Source organism: Bombina bombina, chromosome 4 (assembly GCF_027579735.1).
Source record: "Bombina bombina isolate aBomBom1 chromosome 4, aBomBom1.pri, whole genome shotgun sequence".
Lineage (NCBI taxonomy): Eukaryota > Metazoa > Chordata > Amphibia > Anura > Bombinatoridae > Bombina > Bombina bombina.
The window spans coordinates 284,746,895-284,773,936 of record NC_069502.1 but is presented as its reverse complement, the minus strand read 5'-3'; the positions used below and the strand labels follow the sequence as shown (position 1 = coordinate 284,773,936).

At 39.8% G+C, this 27,042-nt stretch overlaps 1 protein-coding gene across 10 annotated transcripts in view; it reads right to left on the bottom strand.

Annotated features, from left to right (window-relative positions):
- The window catches only part of LOC128656206 (glutathione hydrolase-like YwrD proenzyme), a 628,013-nt gene that overhangs the window by 315,711 nt on the left and 285,260 nt on the right, over nucleotides 1–27,042 (bottom strand). For all 10 annotated transcript variants that reach the window (XM_053709982.1, XM_053709989.1, XM_053709980.1 and 7 more), the window contains 3 exons: nucleotides 19,029–19,182; nucleotides 4,479–4,632; nucleotides 2,587–2,793 (listed from right to left, as the gene is read on the bottom strand). In XM_053709982.1, the coding sequence (XP_053565957.1) occupies nucleotides 2,587–2,793; nucleotides 4,479–4,632; nucleotides 19,029–19,182 (515 nt within the window). The remainder of the gene's footprint in view (nucleotides 1–2,586; nucleotides 2,794–4,478; nucleotides 4,633–19,028; nucleotides 19,183–27,042) is intronic.

Genomic DNA, 27,042 nt, shown 5'->3' with positions numbered 1-27,042 from the left:
TGTGAGGCATTACCCTCTTGCTTAGAGGATGCAGAATTAGAGGCTGGTCCGTTTCTGCGAAAGGGACGAAAATTAGGCTTATTTTTAGCCTTAAAAGACCTATCCTGTGGGAGGGCGTGGCCCTTTCCCCCAGTGATGTCTGAAATAATCTCTTTGAAATCTGGTCCAAATAATGTTTTACCTTTGAAAGGAATGTTAAGCAATTTTGTCTTGGAAGACACATCCGCTGACCAAGACTGTAGCCAAAGCGCTCTGCGCGCCACGATAGCAAACCCTGAATTTTTCGCCGCTAATCTAGCTAATTGCAAAGCGGCATCCAAAACAAAAGAGTTAGCCAATTTAAGTGCGTGAACTCTGTCCATAACCTCCTCATATGAAGATTCTCTACTGAGCGACTTTTCTAGTTCCTCGAACCAGAAACACGCTGCCGTAGTGACAGGAACAATGCATGAAATTGGTTGTAGAAGGTAACCCTGCTGTACAAAAATCTTTTTAAGCAAACCCTCTAATTTTTTATCCATAGGATCTTTAAAAGCACAACTATCTTCGATAGGAATAGTAGTGCGTTTGTTTAGAGTAGAAACCGCCCCCTCGACCTTGGGGACTGTCTGCCATAAGTCCTTTCTGGGGTCGACTATAGGAAATAATTTCTTAAATATAGGGGGGGGAACAAAAGGTATGCCGGGCTTTTCCCACTCTTTATTTACTATGTCCGCCACCCGCTTGGGTATAGGAAAAGCGTCGGGGGGCACCGGAACCTCTAGGAACTTGTCCATCTTACATAATTTCTCTGGAATGACCAAATTGTCACAATCATCCAGAGTAGATAACACCTCCTTAAGCAGTGCGCGGAGATGTTCTAATTTAAATGTCACAACACCAGGTTCAGCTTGATGAGAAATTTTTCCTGAATCTGAGATTTCTCCATCAGACAAAACCTCCCTCATGGCCCCTTGAGATTGGTGTGAGGGTATGTCGGAACAGTTATCATCAGCGCCCTCTTGCTCTTCAGTGTTTAAAACAGAGCAATCGCGCTTTCTCTGATAAGTAGGCATTTTGGATAAAAGATTTGCTATGGAGTTATCCATTACAGCCGTTAATTGTTGCATGGTAATAAGTATTGGCGCACTAGATGTACTAGGGGCCTCCTGTGTGGGCAAAACTGGTGTAGACACAATAGGGGATGATGTAGTATCATGTTTACTCCCCTCATTTGAGGAATCATCTTGGGCAATATCATTATCTGTGGCATTACTGTCCTTACTTTGTTTGGACACTATGGCACAATTATCACATAAATTTAAATGGGGAGACACATTGGCTTTCATACATATAGAACATAGCTTATCTGAAGGTACAGACATGTTAAACAGGCTTAAACTTGTCCACAAAGCACAAAAAACGTTTTAAAATAAAACCGTTACTGTCTCTTTAAATTTCAAACTGAAAACACTTTATTACTGAATATGTGAAAAAGTATGAAGGAATTGTTCAAAAATTACCAAAATTTCACCACAGTGTCTTAAAGCATTAAAAGTATTGCACACCAAATTTCAGAGCTTTAACCCTTAAAATAACGGAACCGGAGACGTTTTTAAATTTAACCCCTATACAGTCCCAGCTATATGCTTTGCTGAGACCCAACCAAGCCCAGAGGGGAATACGATACCAAATGACGCCTTCTAGAAGCTTTTTTAGTGATTCTTAGATCCTCACACATGCATCTGCATGCCTTGCTCTCCAAAAACAACTGCGCAGTAATGGCGCGAAAATGAGGCTCAGTCTATAACTAGAAAGGCCCCCAGACTAAAAAAGGTGTCCAACACAGTGCCTGCCGTTTTTTTAAACGTTCCCCAAGATTATAATGCAAATTATTAGCTAGAATCTGCATAATATGCCCCAATAAAGCAATCGTTTTAGCCCATAAAAATGTCTACCAGTTTTTAAGCCCTTTTTTAAGCCCTTTATTCTTTTATGTTTGACTAAGAAAATGGCTTACCGGTCCCCATGATACATGGTCTTGTTAGAAATATGGCTAGTCATACCTTAATCAGAAAAGTCTGCTAACTGTTTCCCCCAACTGAAGTTACTTCATCTCAACAGTCCTGTGTGGAAACAGCAATCGATTTTAGTTACTGTCTGCTAAAATCATCTTCCTCTTACAAACAGAAATCTTCATCCTTTTCTGTTTCAGAGTAAATAGTACATACCAGCACTATTTTAAAATAACAAACACTTGATAGAAGAATAAAAACTACATTTAAACACCAAAAAACTCTTAACCATCTCCGTGGAGATGTTGCCTGTGCAACGGCAAAGAGAATGACTGGGGTGGGCGGAGCCTAGGAGGGATCATGTGACCAGCTTTGCTGGGACTCTTTGCCATTTCCTGTTGGGGAAGAGAATATCCCACAAGTAAGGATGACGCCGTGGACTGGACACACCAATGTTGGAGAAAAAGTATTTAGTTATTTATGATACATCCCATTACACTTCTTAAAATGTAACACAAAATCTATGTTTTTTACAGGAACCATATGTCATTAATCGTTTTGTAACAAAATATAAGAGTTTAAAGAGACATACTTTTAAAGAGTTTGCCAGGAAAGGGTTTCTGAAGATCTGCCCATGCTGAGGCGGTTGCCCACTGATTAGTAGATCTCTTCCATGCTTGTTATTAGGATCTTGAAGGAGAAACGCATCTGTTTGCCATAGATATGCAGAAATCTCAGACACTGGGAAACCATTTTCTGCCAGTTCAATGGCAGGTTTCAAAATGTCTTCAAGGCTGAGCTGTTAAATGTGACAACTGATTAGTATATATGTTAACCAAGCACGCTTCTAATATTCAAGAAAAATGATCAGCAAAGTGAACTTTGACATCTTGTGTAGAAGAAAATTTTAAAATCAAGTGCTATGAAGGAAAATAGGATGCTTGAAAATGAAAATAAATAAATAAAATACAAGATGACTCTAGGTGGTCTTACACTAGGCAATACATTGAGAAGGGAACCATTACTTCTTATGTGATCTCCTGGAAGGATAAATATGCATATGCATAAGGGAGCTCATCTTGTGAGAAGACCATTATTGTTGGTGGGGATAAATTGGTGGAAACATAAGGGGCAGTAGTGGACACAATTAAGGTGACAAAGGATCTGGGGAGAGGACATAATCCCAAAAAATAAAATGATAATAATAACTATGCTATATAGGACACAATGCTAACTTAGGGCCAGATTAGAGGTGGAGCGGTATTTAACGCTCTCCCACTAACTCCGCTAAAAGTAAGGTTTTCTGTGCGCATCAGGTAGCACTCGTATTACAAGTTAAAACCAAAAATTGTTTGCTTTATATACTGTATGTATATATGTGTGTACATATGTACTTGTGTTTATATATGTATATATAACTGTAAATTCATATATGCACATAAAAATACATAAATGCACATCTACACACATATATACATACATATATATATTTAGACATATATATGTATGTATGTCTATGTTAAAGCCTTTTGTCTGCCTTTTTTTCTAAAACTTGACACCTCAAATCTTTGAGCCTTTGAAACTTTTTTGTGCAATTTATTTTTCAATAATTTGATAATGTTATTAAAAGTGTAATTGTAATAATTCTAGCATAAATCGTGATTGCGCTCACGCGTTTGCATCTACTTTCAACTTGTAATACGATCGCTAAACCCAACACACGCAAACACCAGCAATAAACCACTTTTTGCTTGCGCTTAACTGTTAGCGTGCCAACTTGTAATCTAGCCCTTAATAAGGTAATTGTTCTGAGTTTACTCCTCTCTCCTACTCCAGTTTACAAGAAAATGTGACCAAATTGTGATGTTAGCATAAAATGCTTTTAGTGTTTCTCTTTGATCCAGGGTCTTGGTGTTTGCTAGTTTTGATGCAAAGAACAGAACTGAAAACTTTCCAGCAACATATAAATAATAATCCAGTCTTGGCTAGTATTTCTAAGTTTTACGTACTTTGTTTAAGAAAAAGAGATATAGATTTACTATCAACCTTTCAAATTCTTGGTATTCCAGGACGTCAAGTTACTAAAGAATGGTGATTTTTTTTATTTAGTGAAGGCTTCATAGAAAAAAAACATAGTCCCAGGTGTTTTCAGCTTCAATCTTTATGTGTTTTTTTTATTGTCAGCCAGACAGGCAGGCAGGCAGACAAACAGAAAGAGCGAGATAGATAATAGATAGACAGCAGATAGATAGAGATGACATATAGATAGAGATTGCATACAGATAGATAGATAAATAGATAGATAGATAGATAGATAGATAGATAGATAGATAGATAGATAGATAGATAGATCAATATTTAGATAGAAAAATAGAGAGATGGACAGCAGATAGATAGAGATGACATATAGGAAGATATTGCATAAGGATGATAGATAGATAGATAGATAGATAGATATAATTATATTTTTAGATGGCCTATTACCATTTTACTTCCAAATAAAGAAACTGTGTCAGCCCAGGCAGCTGCAGCACCAGGCACAGTGACATTATGAGCATGCTTAGAAGGAGGAGGATTTGACTCTTCAAAACCTTGCTGTTTCAACAAATCAATATTCAGTGCCTTTGGAGACTTGCCACTGTACAAGATAAACAGAGGTGTACATGTAACAGATGACACATTAACAAACTGCAGTTACAAGTTAAATGTGAAAGCCTTGCAATAACAATTAATCTAACACAATATAACCACATTTAATAAAGGCAGATCTAAATGACTTCAATAACTTAAAATAACAGACTATTCTAGTACCTTGACCATGTAATGTGCAAGAAAAAAATATATAATTCTATGATGGACATGGAATCTAACAAAAAAAGTTTTGTTTACCTATTTTTATCTATACATTTCGTGTTGCATTTTTACATAAACTGTAGATTGAAGTATCTTCTCTGTCCAAACTTCCACTCATTCTTTAGTCCAAACCAAAACTGACATGTTTCGGCAAATGCCGTAATCGTAGCTCGATTACGGAATTTGCCGAAACATGTCAGCACCAGGGTACGTGGGGTACCTCCATTCCATCATTGCCCCAGAGGTTTAAGGCTTTATCCGAAGTGTCTCCTGTTTTATCACCTTAATAAAGGACGATTTTGTTTGTGAAACTACCCGGTGCCTCCACTCCTTTTTTGATGTTAATTCTAATAGATTGTGTCTATATAAAAACTAAAGTAAAAAGTCACCCAAACTACATACTACATTTCAACACAGTAAACTAAAATGAATTTGAAGGCGGAGGGGCATTTTAAAGGTACATTGTAGGAAATCCACTAATACTCTGTAATCTGTTCAGCCCCACAACGTTATAGATCTGTTTTTGTTTTGTATTTTATTTTATTTTTTCAGGAGTTGAGTTGATAGAATGTGACGGGAGAAAAACAATGGCTAAAAAAAGATTCTACAGCAGACTGCTTGTTTGCATGATACACCTATGAGGATCATAATTAATAAAATATAGGAAAGGGCTATTTGTTTAAGAAATAAATGTTTTTAGAAGTACTAATTTTTAAATAAAACAAATTCATTTTTTTTCATTTGAGGAATATATTTATTTTTAGTGCAAAAACAAATAGCAGTTAAGACTTATAAATCTGCTTCATTTGCTTGTTTTTTTATTGCAAGGAATATTTTTAATATGTTTAACTAAGCTCTTTCATATATGTGACACTATGGGCAAGATTACATATGTGGCGTTGCCCGCAAAAGCCGGTCGATGACGTTTTTTTACGCGGTTTTGGTATCACATATACAGCGCCACATATAAATGTGGAGCGTATATTTAACCCGTTGCCCACAATTTTTACTCCAATAAACTAACATAGAACCGTATCGCAAATCGGTATCACATATTCAGCGCAAGGACTTACGCGGCCAAAATGGAGAAATTTTACTCCATTTTCACCTCGCCACACATAGGCAGGAGCAGCAAGCCTTGCACTTAAAATGTGAGCACCGTAACTCCAGTAACTGCCTGAAAATAACTAACACCTAACGCATGCGCAATATCTATCTACCTGTCACCCGCAATCCCCCACCGTAATAACTAGTAAAGTATATTAACCCCTAATCCGCCATTAACCAACATCACAATAAACCTAATAAATGTATTAACCCCTAATCAGCCATTAACCCACATCGCAATAACCCAATTAAAACTATTAACCCCTAATCCGCCATTAACCCACAATGCAATAAACCTAATAAAACTATTAACCCCTAATCCGCTAAACCCACACAACGCAATAATCCTAGTAAATTTATTAACATATAATCCGCCAAACCCCCACAATGCAAGTTCCTTAAATTAGCCTTTTAACCCCTAATCCGCCAAATCCACACAACGCAATAATCCTAATAAATCTATTAACCCCTAATCTGCCAAACCCTAACAACACAAGTACCCTAATTAGCCTATTAACCCCTAATCCCCCAAACCCACACAACGCAATAATCATAATAAATCTATTAACCCCTGTTTTTTTGTCATTTGTTTTGCAAGTCTCTCTTTTGGTATGTGAATTGGGTCCCTGCATTCAAATCCTGCCAACATCCCTGTTTTTGTGTCATTTGTATTGCAAGTCTCTCTTTTGGTATGCGTCTGTGTAATAAATTATGTATTTACTCTGCTGATATCTTGTCTTTATCTATGTGGTGTTCAAACCTTGCCAATACGTGTAAGATCATCTGTTCACATCTCTTAAGCGAACATTTATAAGTGAGGCACAAAGAATTATGAAAGGATTGGACAAGGGATAAGGCAAATTCTGTTTTAATACTGAATTATATCCACTGTTTGACTACTTAGTAAAAATGCTCAATATCTTTATATACCTTTTTGCCACCTTTTGTCTCTTTAACAAACTACTTTACTCAGTTACTCCTTTACCCTCACCACCTGCAGTGTTCATTAGCCCATTTTTTTTAACCTCGCCTTACTTTTGTATTCATGAACTTCACACATTCTTAAAGTCTCTCTCTCCCTCTTGCACCTCATCACAAAAACAATCTCACTACTGCAAATCTGCATCTCATATCATGTCACTCTCCCTCTTGCTCATACTAGCTGCTGGTGACATCTCCCCTAATCCTGGTCCCCACAACTTCCTTGCCCTGCACACCCATGTGTGCCCTTCAATGGATTACAAAAACAAAACTCTGGTAAACTTAATCTCATTCCTCTTGCATCTAAAGCAACCACCCCCTTCAATTGTGCACTATAGAACTCTGGCTCTGTTTGCAACAAGCTCACTTTTATCCATAACATCTTTATCCCCCAGTCTCTCAATCTTCTCGCTCTCACAGAAACCTGGCTCTCTCCCTCAGACACAGCTTCCTCTGCTGCACTGTCACATGGGGGTCTTCACTTAACCCATACTCCTAGGTCTGACAATAGACAAGGAGGTGGTGTTGGTATTTTACTTTCCTCTCATTGCACCTTTCAACAAATACATTTGAAACCCACACGATTTGCTTATTCTCTCCCCTCTCTATACGTGTTGCAGTCATATACCGCCCCTCTGGCTCCTCAACTCTATTTCTAGATCACTTTCCCACCTGACTATCTTATTTCCTTTCCTCAGACACCCCTGCCCTCATTCTTGGTGACTTCAACCTCACTGTTGATAATCCCACTGCCTCCTCTGCAAAACAACTTCTACAACTCACTTCCTGTTTTTCGGCCTGTCACAATGGACTGACTCTCCCACTCATAAAGTCCCACTATGGATGCACTATCTCAAAACTTCCCAAACTCCCCTTTTCCCCTTTCTGACCACCACCTCCTCACTTGTAACATCACTTCCCTACCTACAACTCTCCCTCCTTCTACCCGTCACACTAAACTTCACAGAACAATCAAGTCATTAGGTCAGCAACAGCTCGCTAGCTCTCTCAAACCTCTTCTCTCTTCCATCCCCTCCTTTTCCTGCCCTGATGAATCTATCTGCCAATATAACTTCACCCTTACATCAGTCCTTGACAATCTGGCCCCAGCTACCATAGCTCAGAAATCAAACACTCATCCTCAGCCCAGGCATACTCCTCTGACACAGTACCTATGCAGATGTTCCCTTACTGCTGAGCGGCACTGGAGGAAATCTCGGAGTTCTCCTGACTTTCTTCACTATAAGTTCATCTTGAACTCTTACTATTCTGCCCTTAATCTAACATTACTTCTCTACTCTTATCTCTACTGTTTCTTCTAACGCAAAATGTCTGTTCTCCACATTTAATTCTCTTCTCCGCCCACCCCCACCTCCCACTACAACTTTTCTCTCAGCTCAAGATTTTGCCAGCTACTTCAACAACAAAATCGACTCCATCAGAAATGAAATCAGCTCTCAACATACTTCCGGTCTCCCATCCCCTCAAAAGCTCACAATCATCCAAAACCCACATAGCCATAAATTTAGCTCTTTTGCCCCTGTTACAGAAGACGAAGTTTCTGACCTTATACTATCCTCTCACCTCACTATTTGTCCCCTCAACCCCATCCCCTCACAACTACTCCCCTCCCTCTCTTCTACCCTTACCCCTATACTCACACACATCTTCAACCTCTCCCTCAGCACTGGTATATTTCCCTAATCTCTTAAACATACACTGGTCACACCTATCCTCAAAAAACCTATCGATCCAACCTCCCCATACAACTACCGCCCTATTTCCCTACTCCCTCTTGCCTCAAAGCTTTTTGAAAAGCTAATATATGCACGTCTATACCATTTCCTTACACTAAACTCTCTTTGACCCATTGCAATCTGGATTTCACCCCCTTCACTCAACAGAAACAGCAACTGTTAAGGTTACCATCGACCTACTTACAGCAAAATCCAAAGGCCACTTCTCTCTGCTTATCCTTCCTGATCTGACTGCAGCCTTTGATACTGTCGACCTCCCTCTTTTGCTCCATACCCTCCAATCCTTCGGCATCTGTGACATAGCTCTCTCTTGGTTCTCTTCCTATCTGTCTAACCATACCTTTAGTGTAGCCTTTTCTGGGGAATCCTCTGCCCGGTTACCTCTTTCTGTTTGGGTCCCGCAAGGCTCTGTCCTCGGTCTCCTTCTCTTCTCAATCTACACGTCTTCATTAGGTTCCTTAATAAAGTTCCATGGGTTTCATTATCATTTGTATGCCGGCGACACCCAAATCTACCTCTCTGCACCAGAACTATCTCCTTCCTTGCTAACCCATGTCACTAACTGTCTCTCTCATATGGATGTCCTCTCACTACCTCAAGCTAAATCTCTCCAAAATTGAGCTCCTTATTTTCCCCCTTCTTCCAAAATCTCCACCCCCCATTTCTCTATAACTGTTGATAACTCCATCATTACCCCAACCCCATATGCTCTATGTCTTGGGGTCACACTTGACTCAGAACTTTCTTTCACTCCTCACATTCAATCCTTAGCTAAAGCCTGCCACTTCCACCTTAAGAACATCGCTAAAATTAGACATTTCCTTACACAAGACACAACTAAGATTTTAATCCACTCTCTCATCCTTTCCCGCCACGAAACTACAACTCCATCCTCTCTGGTCTAGCTCCTTTACAATCCATAATGAATGCCTCTGCCAGGCTCATCTTCCTTACAAGTCGCTCTTCCTCTGCTGCACCTCTCTGCCAATCCCTTCACTGGCTTCCTCTTGCCTCCAGGATTAAACACAAAATTATCACTCTGACATACAAAGCACTCAACAACACTGCTCTCCCCTACATCTCAGACCTTGTCTCCAGATACTCTCTTCCCTGTCCCCTTCGCTCCGCTCATGATCTCCTACCCTCCTCCTCTCTTGTTACCTCCTCACATTCCCATTTACAAGATTTCTCCAGACTGGCTCCCATCTTATGGAACTCTCTGCCTCGCTCCACAAAACTCTCCCCTAGTTTTGAAAACTTCAAGTGCTCCCTAAAGACTCTACTATTCAGGGATGCATACAACCTACACTAACCTTCCTATCTCCACTGTTATCCCCTTAAACGCCAAAGCATGTAAACCTATAAGCCCAGCTGTTTGTAGTTCACCTTCATAAGAGCCGACTACAACAGTGCAACTCTTGGCAGGACCCTCTACCCATTCGATCCCTGTAATCGTTTTTTTGCTTTTTGTATACCACCTATGTTCATAGCGCTGCGGAATCTGTTGGCACTCTACAAATACCTGATAATAACAATAATCCGCCAAACCCCCACAACGCAAGTACCCTAATTAGCCTATTAATCCCTAATCCACCAACCCCCCACAACGCAAATAACTAATTAAATTACTAAGCCCCCTAACACCCCTAAATTAACCCTGATTACCTAAATTAAAACATACTAAGGTACAATTAAAATAAAACAGCTAACATTATTTAAAAAAAAAAAATTAATCTAAGATTACAAAAAATAAAAAAAGTCTAACACTACATAAAATAAAAAAAGTAAATTTATGCTTACCTGATAAATTGATTTCTTCTATGGTAAGACGAGTCCACGGATTCATCCTTTACTTGTGGGATATTATCCTTCCTAACAGGAAGTGGCAAAGAGCACTAAAGCAGAGCTGTCTATATAGCTCCTCCCTTAGCTCCACCCCCCCAGTCATTCGACCGAAGGTACAGGAAGAAAAAGGAGAAACTACAAGGTGCAGAAGTGACTGAAGTTTAAATAAAAAAAAATATAATCTGTCTTAAAATGATAGGACGGGCCGGGGACTCGTTTTACCATAGAAGAAATCAATTTATCAGGTAAGCATACATTTACTTTTCTTCTATAAAGGTAAGACGAGTCCACGGATTCATCCGTTACTTGTGGGATACAATACCTAAGCTACAGGACACGGATGAACGGGAGGGACAAGACAGATGGTTAAACAGAAGGCACCACTGCTTGAAGAACTTTTCTCCCAAAAATAGCCTCCAAAGAAGCAAAGGTATCAAATTTGGAAAATTTGGAAAAGGTATGAAGCGAAGACCAAGTCGCAGCCTTACAAATCTGTTCAACAGAAGCATCATTTTTAAAAGCCCATGTGGAAGCCACCGCTCTGGTAGAGTGAGCTGTAATTCTTTCCAGAGGCTGCTGTCCAGCAGTCTCGTATGCCAAACGGATGATGCTTTTCAGCCAAAAAGAAAGAGAGGTAGCCGTAACTTTTTGACCTCTACGTTTTCCAGAATAGACAACAAACAGAGAAGATGTTTGACGGAAATCTTTAGTCGCTTGCAAGTAAAACTTTAAAGCATGAACCACGTCCAAGTTGTGCAATAGACGCTCCGTCTTAGAGGAAGGATTAGGACACAGAGAAGGAACAACAATTTCCTGATTAATATTCTTATTAGTAACAACCTTAGGAAGGAATCCAGGTTTGGTATGCAAAACCACCTTATCAGCATGGAAAACAAGATAAGGCGAGTCGCATTGCAAAGCAGATAGTTCAGAAACTCTTTGAGCCAAAGAGATAGCAACTAAAAACAGAACTTTCCAAGATAGAAGCTTAATATCTATGGAATGCATAGGTTCAAACGAAACCCCTTGAAGAACCTTAAGAACTAAATTCAAACTCCATGGCGGAAAAACAGGTTTAAACAGAGGCTTGATTCTAACTAAAGCCTGACAGAACGATTGAACGTCTGGAGCATCTGCCAGACGTTTGTGCAGTAGAATTGATAAAGCAGATATCTGTCCTTTTAAGGAACTAGCTGATAGACCCTTCTCCAATCCTTCTTGGAGAAAGGACAAAATCCTAGGAATCCTGATCTTACTCCATGAGTAGCCTTTGCATTCGCACCAATAAAGATATTAACGCCATATCTTATGATAAATTTTCCTGGTGACAGGCTTTCGAGCCTGAATCAAGGTATCTATGACCGACTCAGAGAACCCCCGCTTGGATAAGATCAAGCTTTCAATCTCCAAGCAGTCAGTCGCAGAGAAACTAGATTTGGATGCTGGAAAGGACCATGAATCAGAAGGTCCTGTCTCAGAGGCAGAGTCCATGGTGGAAGAGATGACATGTCCACCAGGTCTGCATACCAAGTCCTGCGTGGCCACGCAGGTGCTATCAAAATCAACAAAGCTCTCTCCTGTTTGATTCTGGAATCAAACGAGGAAGGAGAGGAAATGGTGGAAACACATAAGCCAGGTTGAAAGACCAGGGTACTGCTAGAGCATCTATCAGTACTGCCTGAGGATCCCTTGACTTGGACCCGTAACAAGGAAGTTTGGCATTCTGACGAGACGCCATCAGATCCAATTCTGGTGTGCCCCATTGCTGAATAAATTGTGCAAACACCTCTGGATGGAGTTCCCACTCCCCGGATGAAAACTCTGCCAACTTAGAAAATCCGCTTCCCAGTTCTCCACCCCTGGGATATAGATTGCTGATAGATGGCAACAGTGAGTCTCTGCCCATCAAATTATTTTGGTAACCTCTATCATCGCTAGATAACTCTTTGTTGCCCCCTGATGATTGATATATTCTACAGTCGCGATATTGTCCGACTGGAATCTTATGAATCTGGCCGACGCCAACTGAGGCCACGCCTGAAGCACGTTGAATATCACTCTCAGTTCTAGAATATTTATCGGGAGGTGAGCCTCCTCCTGAGTCCAGAATCCCTGTGCTTTCAGGGAATTCCAGACTGCACCCAAGCCCAATAGGCTAGCGTCCGTCGTCACTATGACCCACGCTGGCCTGCGGAAACACATTCCCTTGGACAGATGATCATGTGACAACCACCAAAGAAGAGAGTCTCTGGTCTCTTGGCCCATTCCACTGTTTGAGCATGCAGTGGTCTGAGATGCAAGCGAGCAAATGGAACTATGTCCATTGCCGCTACCATTAAGCCAATTACCTCCATACACTGAGCCACTGACGGGCGGAGAATGGAATGAAGAGCTCGGCAGATGGATAAAATTTTTGATTTCCTGACCTCCGTCAGAAATATTTTCATGTCCACCAAATCTATCAGAGTTCCCAGGAAAGGAACTCTTGTGAGAGGAACAAGTTCACCTTCCACCCATGAGATCTTAGAAAAGCCAACACGATGTCCATGTGAGTCTTGGCTAGTTGGAAAGTTGATGCCTGGATTAAGATATTGTCAAGATAAGGCGCCACAGCTATGCCCCGCGGCCTTAGAACCGCCAGAAGGGACCCTAACACCTTTGTGAAAATTCTGGGAGCTGTGGCCAACCCGAAGGGTAGAGCCACAAAGTGGTAATGCTTGTCCATAAAGGCGAACCTGAGGAACTGGTGATGATCTTTGTGGATAGGAATGTGCAGATACGCATCCTTTAAGTCAACTGTGGTCATATATTGACCCTCCTGGATCATTGGCAAAATAGTCCGAATGGTCTCCATCTTGAAGGAAGAATTTGTTTAGGATCTTGAGATCCAAAATTGGTCTGAAGGTTCCCTCTTTTTTGGGAACTACAAACAGATTGGAGTAGAACCCTTGCCCCTGTTCTGTTTTCGGAACTGGGCAGATCACTCCCATGGTATATAGGTCTTCTACACAGCGTAAGAACGCATCTCTTTTTGTCTGGTTTGCAGACAATTGAGAAAGATGGAATCTCCCCCTTGGGGGAGAATCTTTGAAATCTAGAAGATACCCCTGGGTTACTATTTCTAAAGCCCAGGAGTCCTGAACGTCTCTTGCCCAAGCCTGAGCGAAAAGAGAAAAAAAGCCCCCTACCTGATCCGGTCCCGGATCGGGGGCTACCCCTTCATGCTGTCTTGGTGGCAGCAGCAGGCTTCTTGGCCTGTTTACCCTTGTTCCAAGTCTGGGTAGGTCTCCAGACTGACTTGGATTGAGCAAAATTCCCCTCTTGCTTTGCAGCAGGGGAAGAGGTAGAGGGACCACCTTTGAAGTTTCGAAAGGAACGAAAATTATTTTGTTTGGTCCTCATCTTATTCGTCTTATCCTGAGGAAGGGCATGGCCTTTCCCTCCAGTGATGTCTGAAATGATCTCTTTCAGTTCAGGCCCGAATAGGGTCTTACCCTTGAAAGGGATGGCTAAAAGCTTAGCTTTTGATGACACATCAGCAGACCAGGACTTACGCCATAACGCTCTACGCGCTAAAATGGCAAAACCTGAATTCTACGCCGCTAATTTAGCCAATTGAAAAGTGGCATCTGTAATGAAAGAATTAGCTAGCTTGAGAGCCATAATTCTATCCAGAATATCATCTAATGGGGTCTCAAGCTGAAGAGCCTCTTCCAGAGCCTCGAACCAAAAAGACGCTGCAGTAGTTAAAGGAACAATGCACGCTATAGGTTGGAGAAGAAAACCTTGATGAACAAATATTTTCTTCAGAAGACCCTCTAATTTTTTTATCCATAGGATCTTTGAAAGCACAACTGTCCTCAATAGGTATAGTTGTACGCTTAGCCAAGGTAGAAATAGCTCCGTCCACCTTAGGGACTGTCTGCCACTAGTCCCGCATGGCGTCTGATATTGGAAACATTTTCTTAAAAGTAGGAGGGGGAGCGAACGGAATACCTGGTCTATCCCACTCCTTAGTAATAATTTCCGAAATCCTCTTAGGGACCGGAAAAACATCAGTGTAGGCAGGAACCTCTAGGAATCTGTCCATTTTGCACAAATTCTCTGGAACTACAATAGGGTCACAATCATCCAGAGTCGCTAAAACCTCCCTGAGCAATAAGCGGAGGCGTTCTAGTTTAAATTTAAAAGCCGTCATATCTGAATCTGTCTGAGGGAACGTATTTCCTGAATCAGAAATCTCTCCCTCAGCCAGCAAATCCCTCACTTCAGAACATTTTGAGGGTACATCGGATATGGCTAATAAAGCGTCAGAGGGCTCAGCGTTTGTTCTCACACCAGACCTACTGCGCTTCCCCTGCAACCCAGGCAGCTTAGATAAAACCTCTGTGAGGGTAGTATTCATAACTGCGGCCATATCTTGCAGGGTGAAAGAATTAGACGCACTAGAAGTACTTGTCGTCGCTTGTGCGGGCGTTAACGGTTGTAACACTTGGGGAGAGTTAAATGGCAAAACCTGATTCTTTTCTGACTGAGAATCATCCTGTGACATACTTTTAGTAGCTAAAATATGTGCTTTACAATTTATTTACCTTTCAGTGCATGAGGGACACATTCTAAGTGGAGGTTCCACAATGGCTTCTAAACATATTGAACATTGACTTTCCTCAATGTCAGACATGTTGAACAGGCTAGTAATGACTACAAACAAGCATGAAAACACTTTATTTAGTGAAAAAAATAACAATCTTAAAAAACGGTACTGCGCCTTTAAGAGAAAAAAAGCATACACGTTCTGCAAAACAGTCTAAACATGCACCAAATTTTTCAAAATTTTGTATGTAGACACAATATAAGTAGTTAAGATTGCACCACAAGGAATTTTAACATTTAACCCCTTAATTTGCAAACTGAATGGAAAATAGGCCCAGATCCGGAAAAAAACACCCTCAGCACCTTGCCACAGCCCTGCTGTGGCCCTACCTGCCCTCAGGGATCGAAAATGTGGGGTAAAAGCTTCAATTTGGCCCAAAACATACACCAGGGCCCTCAGGAGTTAGAGCTTGCTGCTTGCTGATAAAACTTACTGCGCATCTGAGGCGCGAAAATAGGCCCCGCCCATCTTGCTCACAAACATTTGCAATTCAGTGTCAACCATAATAGTAAATGGCCCCATATGCAAGCTAAGTAATGCCCTTCTTTTAGCTCTAGGATTACTGCTTACCCTTACCCTCCTGGGTATGTCAGCCTTTCTGAAATACACAGTCTCTCCAGAAAAATATGACTGAACATACCTCACTGCTGCATAGCATGAAAACGTTCCTCACACTGAAGTTTCCTGTACTCCTCAGCCTCTGTGGGAACAGCAATGGACCTTAGTTACAAATGCTAAGATCATCATCCTCCAGGCAGCAGTCTTCATCCATCTGCTGCCTGAGAGTAAATAGTACACACCGGTACCATTTAAAATAACAAACTCTTGCTTGAAGAAATTAAAGGGACAGTCTAGGCCAAAATAAACTTTCATGATTCAGATAGAGCATGTAATTTTAAACAATTTTCCAATTTACTTTTATCACCAATTTTGCTTTGTTCTCTTGGTATTCTTAGTTGAAAGCTTAACCTAGGAGGTTCATATGCTAATTTCTTAGACCTTGAAGCCCACCTCTTTCAGATTGCATTTTAACAGTTTTTCACCACTAGAGGGTGTTAGTTCACATATTTCATATAGATAACACTGTGCTCGTGCACATGAAGTTATCGGGGAGCAGGCACTGATTGGCTAGACTGCAAGTCTGTCAAAAGAACTGAAAAAAGGGGCAGTTTGCAGAGGCTTAGATACAAGATAATCACAGAGGTTAAAAGTATAATATTATAACTGTGTTAGTTATGCAAAACTGGGAAATGGGTAATAAAGGCGTTATCTATCTTTTAAAACAGTAAAAATTCTGGTGTAGACTGTCCCTTTAAAAACTAATATTTTATCACCTCTTTCACTTTACCCTTCCTAGTACTTAGAGTAGGCAAAGAGAATGACTGGGGGGTGGAGCTAAGGGAGGAGCTATATAGACAGCTCTGCTGTGGTGCTCTTTGCCACTTCCTGTTAGGAAGGATAATATCCCACAAGTAAAGGATGAATCCGTGGACTTGTCTTACCTTTATAGAAGAAATCAAATTATTTAAAAACTTAAAAAAATTAAACCTAATTCCTATGAAAATAAAAAAGCCCCCAAAATAAAAACACCCCTAATCTAATACTAAACTACCAATAGCCCTTAAAAGGGCCTTTTGTATGGCATTGCCCTAAATTAAACAGCTACTTTCCTTAAAAAAATACTAAGTCCCCCCTCTATCAGTAAAACCCCCCCAAAATAAATAACCTAACACTAAAAAATCCTAAACTACCCATTGCCCCATTAGGGGCATTTGTATGGGCATTGCCCTTAAAGGAGCATTCAGCTCTTTTACTGCCCTTAAAAGGGCATTCAGCTCTTTTAAGAGTGCCCAATAAATCCCTAATCTAAAAAAAAAAAACTCAAAAAATAAAAAAAAGCCTAAATCTAATTCCCCAAATAGGTACTCACCGTTCCTGACGTCCAGCAGAGAAGGTCCTGTTCCAGGCGGTGAAGTCTTCTTCCAAGCGGCCAACATCTTCTTTCAAGCTTGCACTATTTCCTTCTTCATCCAGGACCAAGCCGGCGCAGAGCGGACATGAGCGCAGAGCAGGACCGGCGACCGCAGAGCCATAGAGCGTGGAGGATCCTCTTCGTACGATCGCCGCCGTGCACTGAATAGTGAATTCAAGGTACGCTTTAAAATATTTCAGTAGCTCTCATCCTATTGTCTAATTTGAATTTGAAGAATCAAACCAGCCAATAGAAATGCAAGGGACACCATATTTAAACGCGTACCTTGAATTCCCTATTCAGTGTACGGCGGCGATCGTATGAAGAGGATCCTCCGCGCTCCATGGTCGCCGGTCCTGCTCCGCGCTCATCTCCGATCCACGCGGCTTAGTCCTGGATGAAGAAGGAAGTGATCCCTGCTTGGAAGAAGATGTCGGCCACTTGGAAGAAGACTTCACTGCCTGGAACAGGACCTTCTCCGCCAGACTTCAGGAACGGTGAGTACATATTTGAGGGTTAGACTTTTTTAATTTTTTGGGGGATTTTTTTTTAAATTAGGGTTTTAATGGGCAATCTTAAAAGGCTGAATGCCCTTTTAAGCGCAATGCCCATACAAATGCCTCTTTTAGGGGCAATGGGTAGTTTAGTTTTTTTTAGTGTTAGGTTTATTTATTTTGGGGGGTTTGGTGGGTGGTGGGTTTTACTGTTAGTGGGGACTTAGAAACGAAAAGTCCTTTTAAGGGCTATTGGTAGTTTAGCAGGTGTTTTTATTTTGGGGGGGCTTTTTTATTTTCATAGGGATGAGGTTTAATTTTTTTATTTTGGATAACTTTGTTTATTATTTTCTGTAATGTTAGACTTTTTTATTTTTGGTAATTTTAGATTAATTTAATTTTAGGTTTATTTTTCTAAGTACTGTTAGGATTTTTTATTTCAATTGTAATTTAGCATCTTATTATTTTATGTAATTTGGGGTTTATTCAGTGGGTATTAGGTTAGGGGGCTTAGTAATTAAATTAGTTATTTGTGTTGTGGGGGGTTTGGCAGATTAGGGGTTAATAGGTTAATTAGGGTACTTGCATTGTGGGGGTTTGGCGGATTAGGGATTAATAGTTTTATTAGGATTATTGTGTTGTGTGGGTTTGGCGGATTAAGGGTTAATCGATTTATAAGGTTTGTTGCGATGTGGGTTATTGGTGGATTAGGGGTTAATAGTTTTAATAGGTACTTTGCGATGTGGGTTAATGGCGGATTAGGGGTTAATACATTTATTAGGTAGTTTGCGATGTTGGGGTTGGCGGATTTAGGGGTTAATACTTTTACTAGGTAGATTGTGATGTGGGTGAATGGCGGATTAGGGGTTATTAGTTTAAATTAGGCATATTGCAGTGTGGGGGGTTGTCGGTTTAGGGGTTAATACATTTATTATTAGTTGCGATGTGGGGGGATTGCGGATATAGGGGTTTTACGTGTCGGGTTTCTTTTTGGGAGGCGTGTTAGACTTTTACAGGAGATTTTACTCTTTTTTTTTTTTTCCTAGGCCGTAAATCACTGGCGACTCAAGAAATTTGTATTGACGCACAATACTGGACTTTGCTAGTTTATCCGACTTACGGAACTTTATTAGCTGCCGGCACCGCAAATGTAATACCCCGATGTGCAAGGTGAAATTACGGGCTGCACGGGTTTCAGCAGTTACGCTGAAGCTTGTGATGCATATGTAATCTTGCCCTATAATTTTGTGTTTAATCACTCCCCTAAATGATCTGCTATTTACAAAGTCTGTATATTGCAGTGAATTTGCCTTTACACAGGCTTTGTGAAGACAGAAAACCCAAAAAAGTATATATTTATATTAACCATACCTTCCATTAAGTCCAAAAACCTGCTTGGTTTCTGCCTTGTAATAGATACAAAAACAGTCGCCACCTAATCCAGTACTGCCTGGTTCAGTGACATTCAGGGCAGCTGCTATGGCCACAGCTGCATCAGCAGCATTTCCACCTTTTTTTAGGATGTCTGGAAAAAACAATGAATATTTAATTAGTGCAATTCTAGCTTATTAATTAAAATGACCATCTTATATTAATACTCAGGATACACAGTTTATTTTATACTTATCATTAGTACTCATGCCTGCTTTTAACAAAATTGCTTCTTAAATGTTCAGTGAACAGGTACATTATTTCCCCCTTAATGTGTTTACAATGATTTATTATACAAACTGCAGAGAATAAAATGTATGGAGAAATACTCCTTTCGGTATATTTTTTGTATATGACATAGCTATCCCTGCAAATTAAAACCACAAGCCAATCAAATAGGCTGGACTTATATTTCTCCCTATATTTACTTAAAATCCTCCTTATCTTAACTCTTACTGTTTACACAGGCAGACCAATTCTTATGGCCTGAAGATCTAAAGCTCTCCACCCTGACAATATTATCTAAGAAGTATTGCCAGTATTATGAGGTCCCTCAAATAATTTTAGAAAGGCAACTTTTAGCTTAATAGTTGTTTATCTAGCTATGCAGAGATCTGGACATGAACTAGGGATATCTAAAATACAATATAATGCTTCAAAAAAGCCTCCAAAGATTTTGTGTGATTTCTCTCCATGTCAGCGAGTTTCTGATCAAGTACTTAGGCGTGATGATATAAAGCTCTCCTCTCAGACGAGACATGAGAGTTATGCTGCATTTACAAGTTGTGCTATGTATTTTTTTTATTATTTTACACATCAAATTAAGTTTTATATTTTGCATTTTGTTCTGTATACACCAATGTATTTAAGATTGTGATTTTACAAATTCTGATTCTGCTTTCATACGGCTAGATTTAGAGTTTGGCGTTAGCCGTCAAAACCAGCTTTAGAGGCTCCTAACGCTGGTTTTGGGCTACCGCTGGTATTTAGAGTCAGTCAGGAAATGATCTAACGCTCACTTTGAAGCCGTGACTTTTCCATACCGCAGATCCCCTTACGTCATATTGTGTATCCTATCTTTTCAATGGGATCTTTCTAATGCAGGTATTTAGAGTTGTGGCTGAAGTGAGCGTTAGAAATCTAACAACAAAACTCCAGCCGCAGAAAAAAGTCAGTAGTTAAGAGCTTTCTGGGCTAACGCCGGTTTATTAAGCTCTTAACTACTGTGCTCTAAAGTACACTAACACCCATAAACTACCTATGTACCCCTAAACCGAGGCCCCCCCACATCGCCGACACTCTATTATAATTTTTTAACCCCTAATCTGCCGACCGCACACCGCCGCCACCTACGTTATCCCTATGTACCCCTAATCTGCTGCCCCTAATACCGCCGACACCCACATAATATTTATTAACCCCTAATCTGCCACCCCCGCTATCGCTGACACCTGCATATTTTTTTTAACCCCTAATCTGCCGCTCCGTACACCGCCGCAACCTACATTATACCTATGTACCCCTAATCTGCTGCCCCTAACACAGCCGTACCCTATATTATATTTATTAACCCCTAATCTGCCACCCCCAACGTCGCCTCCACCTACCTACAATTATTAACCCCTAATCTGCCGACCGGACCACACCGCTACTACAATAAATGTATTAACCCCTAAAGCTAAGTCTAACCCTAACACCCCCCTAACTTAAATATAATTTAAATCTAACAAAATAAATTAACTCTTATTAAATAAATGATTCCTATTTAAAGCTAAATACTTACCTGTAAAATAAACCCTAATATAGCTACAATATAAATTATAATTATATTGTAGCTATTTTAGGATTAATATTTATTTTACAGGCAACTTTGTAATTATTTTAACCAGGTACAATAGCTATTAAATAGTTAATAACTATTTAATAGCTACCTAGTTAAAATAATTAAATACAATACCTAAAAATAAATACAATTAAATAAACTAAAGTACAAAAAATAAAAAAGAACTAAGTTACAAAAAATAAAAAAATATTTACAAACATTAGAAAAATATTACAACAATGTTAAGCTAATTACACCTACTCTAAGCCCCCTAATAAAATAACAAAGACCCCTAAAATAAAAAAATGCCCTACCCTATTCTAAAATTAAAATAGAAAAGCTCTTTTACCTTACCAGCCCTGAAAAGGGCCCTTTGCGGGGCATGCCCCAAAGAATTCAGCTCTTTTGCCTGTAAAAAAAAACATACAATACCCCCCCACCAACATTACAACCCACCACCCACATACCCCTAATCTAACCCAAACCCCCCTTAAATAAACCTAACACTAAGCCCCTGAAGATCTCCCTAACACTAAGCCCCTGAAGATCTCCCTCTTCTGGAGCGACCAGGTTCACCGATCGCTCCAGAAGAGGGTCCGAAGTCTTCATCCAAGCCCAAGCGGGGGCTGAATAGTGAATCCAATCCTCCGGCTGAAGTCTTGATCCAAGCGGCGGCTGAAGAATTCCATCATCGGGCTGAAGTCTTGATCCAAGCGGGTGCTGAAGAAGTCCATCATCAGGATGAAGTCTTCTATCAAGCGGAATCTTCTTTCTTCCGGAGCAATCTTCTTCCAGCCAACGCAGATCCATCCTCTTCTACCGACGCCTACTCGCCGAATGACGGTTCCTTTAAATGACGTCATCCAAGATGGCGTCCGTCGAATTCCAAATGGCTGATAGGATTCTATCAGCCAATCGGAATTAAGGTAGGAAAATTCTGATTGGCTGATGGAATCAGCCAATCAGATTCAAGTTCAATCCGATTGGCTGATTGGATCAGCCAATCAGATTGAGCTTGCATTCTATTGGCTGTTCCGATCACCCCTAATCTAACCCAAACCCCCCTTAAATAAACCTAACACTAAGCCCCTGAAGATCTCCCTACTTTGTCTTCACCTCACCGGGTTCACCGATCGCTCCAGAAGAGGGTCCGAAGTCTTCATCCAAGCCCAAGCGGGCCTGAAGAGCTGAATTCTTTGGGGCATGCCCCGCAAAGGGCCCTTTTCAGGGCTGGTAAGGTAAAAGAGCTTTTCTATTTTAATTTTAGAATAGGGTAGGGCATTTTTTTATTTTGGGGGTCTTTGTTATTTTATTAGGGGGCTTAGCGTAGGTGTAATTAGTTTAAAATTGTTGTAATATTTTTCCAATGTTTGTAAATATTTTTTTATTTTTGTAACTTAGTTCTTTTTTATTTTTTGTACTTTAGTTAGTTTATTTAATTGTATTTATTTGTAGGTATTGTATTTAATTAATTTATTGATAGTGTAGTGTTAGGTTTAATTGTAGATAATTGTAGGTATTTTATTTAATTAATTTATTGATAGTGTAGTGTTAGGTGTATTTGTAACTTAGGTAAGGATTTATTTTACAGGTAATTTTGTAATTATTTTAACTAGGTATCCATTAAATAGTTATTAACTATTTAATAGCTATTGTACCTGGTTAAAATAAATACAAAGTTGCCTGTAAAATAAATATTAATCCTAAAATAGCTACAATATAATTATAATTTATATTGTAGCTATATTAGGATTTAATTTACAGGTAAGTATTTAGCTTTAAATAGGAATAATTTATTTAATAAGAGTTAATTTATTTTGTTAGATTTAAATTATATTGAACTTAGGGGGGTGTTAGTGTTAGGGTTAGACTTAGCTTTAGGGGTTAATACATTTATTAGAGTAGCGGTGCGTTCCGGTCGGCAGATTAGGGGTTAATTATTGTAGGTAGGTGGCAGCGACATTGGGGACGGCAGATTAGGGGTTAATAAATATAATATAGGGGTTGGCGGTGTTAGGGGCAGCAGATTAGGGGTGCATAGGTATAATGTAGGTTGCGGCGGTGTACGGAGCGGCAGATTAGGGGTTAATAATAATATGCAGGGGTCAGCAATAGCGGGGGCAGCAGATTAGGGGTTAATAAGTGTAAGGTTAGGGGTATTTAGACTCGGGGTACATGTTAGGGTGTTAGGTGCAGACTTAGGAAGTGTTTCCCCATAGGAAACAATGGGGCTGCGTTAGGAGCTGAACGCTGCTTTTTTGCAGGTGTTAGTTTTTTTTTCAGATCAAACAGCCCCATTGTTTTCTATGGGGGAATTGTGCACAAGCACGTTTTTGAAGCTGGCCGCGTCCGTAAGCACCACTGGTATCGAGAATTGCAGTGGCGATAAATTATGCTCTACGCTCCCTTTTTGGAGCCTAACGCACTGAAAACGCAGCCATTCTGTGAACTCTAAATACCAGCGGTATTTAAAAGGTGCGGGGGAAAAAAAGCATGTGTTAGCTACGCGGGTCGTTACCGACAAAACTCTAAATCTAGCTGTTTTTGCTCAACTTTTAACAAATTAGGATAATACTTTGTATATTTATGTGTATCTTTTTACAAATTACATTTCATATTTTTTTATTTTAAATAAATCTGAACAACTGACTAAATAACTCATTCAACTCAATAGGAAAAAGGGTAGAACCTTTGACGTTCCAGAGAGATGAGAGAACCCTTCCAGAAAGTAATGACGCTCTCTGTAAAACAGAATTTCACAGGGAGAAAGAAGTTAATGGGAGAACACCTGATCTAAAGCCTCAGTTTGCAGCAAAAAACAATTAAACTGAAATGTTTGTACTGCAATTTAACTTATTGTTGTCATTTGTTTAGTATATATTACTTTTCTGTCAGTTAAATAAGTTAATTGTGAATTTTGAGCAAACTTCACCTGCATACAGCTGGCAAAGTAATTAATTGAGACAAGCTTGTTTAAAAACGCTTACAACATTTCACAATAATTGTGAGAGAGCTTCAGACATACCCTGGGAACTCTCCCGTTCAGCCAGGGAACTCCCCTGCCCCTCCAAATTTCTGAAGCTGTGTTTTATTTTACAATTGAGAAAATACAAAGTGCAATGAATTTGTAAAAGCTAGACAGAAATATAAAAAGTATGATCCTAATTTGCTAAACAAACAAACACCTAGATTTAGAGTTTTGCGGCCAAAGGGGTGCGTTAGCTACGCGTGTTTTTTTTCTAGCACTGCTTCTAAACAACGCTGGTATTTAGAGTTCTCTGAAGGGCTGCGTTAGGCTCCAAAAAGGGAGCGTACAGGCATATTTACCGCCACTTCAACTCTCAAAACCAGCGTTGCTTACGGTAGCGGCTAGCTGGAAAAACGTGCTCGTGCACGATTCCCCCATAGGAAACAAAGGGGCAGTTTGGGCAGAAAAAAAACCTAACACCTGCAAAAAAGCAGCGTTAAGCTCCTAACGCAGCCCCATTGTTTCCTATGGGGAAACACTTTCTAAGTCTGCACCTAACACCCTAACATGTACCCCGAGTCTAAACACCCCTAACCTTACACTTATTAACCCCTAATCTACCGACCCCGCTATCGCTGACACCTGCATTATACTATTAACCCCTAATCTGCCGCTCCTGACACCGCCGCAACCTACATTATACTTACGTACCCCTAATCTGTTGCCCCCAACATCGCCGACACCTACATTATATTTATTAACCCCTAATCTGCCCCCCCAACATCGCCGCTACCTACCTACACTTATTAACCCCTAATCTGCCGACCGGACCTCGCCGCTACTATAATAAATGTATTAACACCTAAAGCTAAGTCTAACCCTAACACCCCCCTAAGTTAAATATAATTTTAATATTACAAAATAAATTAGCTCTTATTAAATAAAGTATTCCTATTTAAAGCTTAATACTTACCTGTAAAATAAACCCTAATATAGCTACAATATAACGAATAATTATATTGTAGCTATTTTAGGATTTATATTTATTTTACAGGCAACTTTGTATTTATTTTAACTAGGTACAATACAATAGCTATTAAATAGTTATTTACTATTTAATATTTACCTAGTTAAAATAATTACAAAATTACCTGTAAAATAAATCCTAACCTAAGTTACAATTAAACCAAACACTACACTATCAATAAATTAATTAAATAAATTACCTACAATTACATACAATTAAATAAACTAAACTAAATTACAAAAAAAACACTAAATTACAAAAAATAAAAAAAGATTACAAGAATTTTAATCTAATTACACCTACTCTAAGCCCCCTAATAAAATAACAAAGCCCCCCAAAATAAAAAAAAATTCCCTACCCTAATCTAAATTTAAAAAGTTACAGCTCTAAAAGGGCTTTTTGTGGGGCATGCACCAAAGAAATAAGCTCTTTTGCCTGTAAAAAAAACACAATACCACCCCCCAACATTACAACCCACCACCCACATACCCCTACTCTAACCCAAACCCCCCTTAAATAAACATAACACTACCCCCCTGAAGATCTCCCTACCTTGAGCCGTGTTCACCCAGCCGGGCACCGATGGACCAAAAGAAGACATCTGGAGCGTCAGAAGTCTTCATCCTATCCGGGCAGAAGAGGACATCCGGACCGGCAGACATCTTCATCCAAGGGGCATCTTCTATCTTCATCCATCCGACGTGGAGCGGCTCCATCTTAAAGACCTCCGGCGCGGAACATCCTTCTTCAACGACGACTAACCGACGAATGAAGGTTCCTTTAAGTGACGTCATCAAAGATGGCGTCCCTCGAATTCCGATTGGCTGATAGGATTCTATCAGCCAATCGGAATTAAGGTAGGAAAAATCTGATTGGCTGAATGAATCAGCCAATCAGTTTCAAGTTCAATCGGATTGGCTGATCCAATCAGCCAATCAGATAGAGCTCGCATTCTATTGGCTGATTGGAACAGCCAATAGAATGCGAGCTCAATCTGATTGGCTGATTGGATCAGCCAATCCGATTGAACTTGAATCTGATTGGCTGATTCAATCAGCCAATCAGATTTTTCCTACCTTAATTCCAATTGGCTGATAGAATCATATCAGCCAATCGGAATTCGAGGGACGCCATCTTGGATGACGTCACTTAAAGGAACCTTCATTCGTCGGGTAGTCGTCATTGAAGAAGGATGTTTTGCGCCGGTGGTCTTGAAGATGGAGCCGCTCCTCGTTGGATGGATGAAGATAGAAGATGCCGCTTGGATGAAGATGTCTGCCGGTTCAGATGTCCTTTTCTGCCCGGATAGTTTGAAGACTTCTGCCGCTCCGGGTGTCTTCTTTTGGTCCATCGGTGCCCGGCTGGGTGAACACGGCTCAAGGTAGGGAGATCTTCAGGGGGGTAGTGTTAAGTTTATTTAAGGGGGATTTGGATTAGAGTAGGGGTATGTAGGTGGTGGGTTGTAATATTGGGGGGTGGTATTGTGTTTTTTTTTACAGGCAAAAGAGCTGATTTCTTTGGGGCATGCCCAGCAAAAAGCCCTTTTAAGGGCTGGTAAGGTAATAGAGCTGTTAACTTTTTTAATTTAGATTAGGGTAGGACATTTTTTTATTTTGGGGGGCTTTGTTATTTTATAAGGGGGCTTAGAGTAGGTGTAATTAGCTTAAAATTCTTGTAATCTTTTTTTATTTTTTGTAATTTAGTGTTTGTTTTTTTTTGTAATTTAGTTTAGTTTATTTAATTGTATGTAATTGTAGGTAATTTATTTAATTAATTTATTGATAGTGTAGTGTTAGGTTTAATTGTAACTTAGGTTAGGATTTATTTTACAGGTAATTTTGTAATTATTTTAACTAGGTAAATATTAAATAGTAAATAACTATTTAATAGCTATTGTACCTAGTTAAAATAAATACAAAGTTGCCTGTAAAATAAATATAAATCCTAAAATAGCTACAATATAATTATTTGTTATATTGTAGCTATATTATGGTTTATTTTACAGGTAAGTATTTAGCTTTAAATAGGAATACTTTATTTAATAAGAGTTAATTTATTTTGTTAGAATAAAATTATATTTAACTTAGGGGGGTGTTAGGGTTAGACTTAGCTTTAGGGGTTAATACATTTATTATAG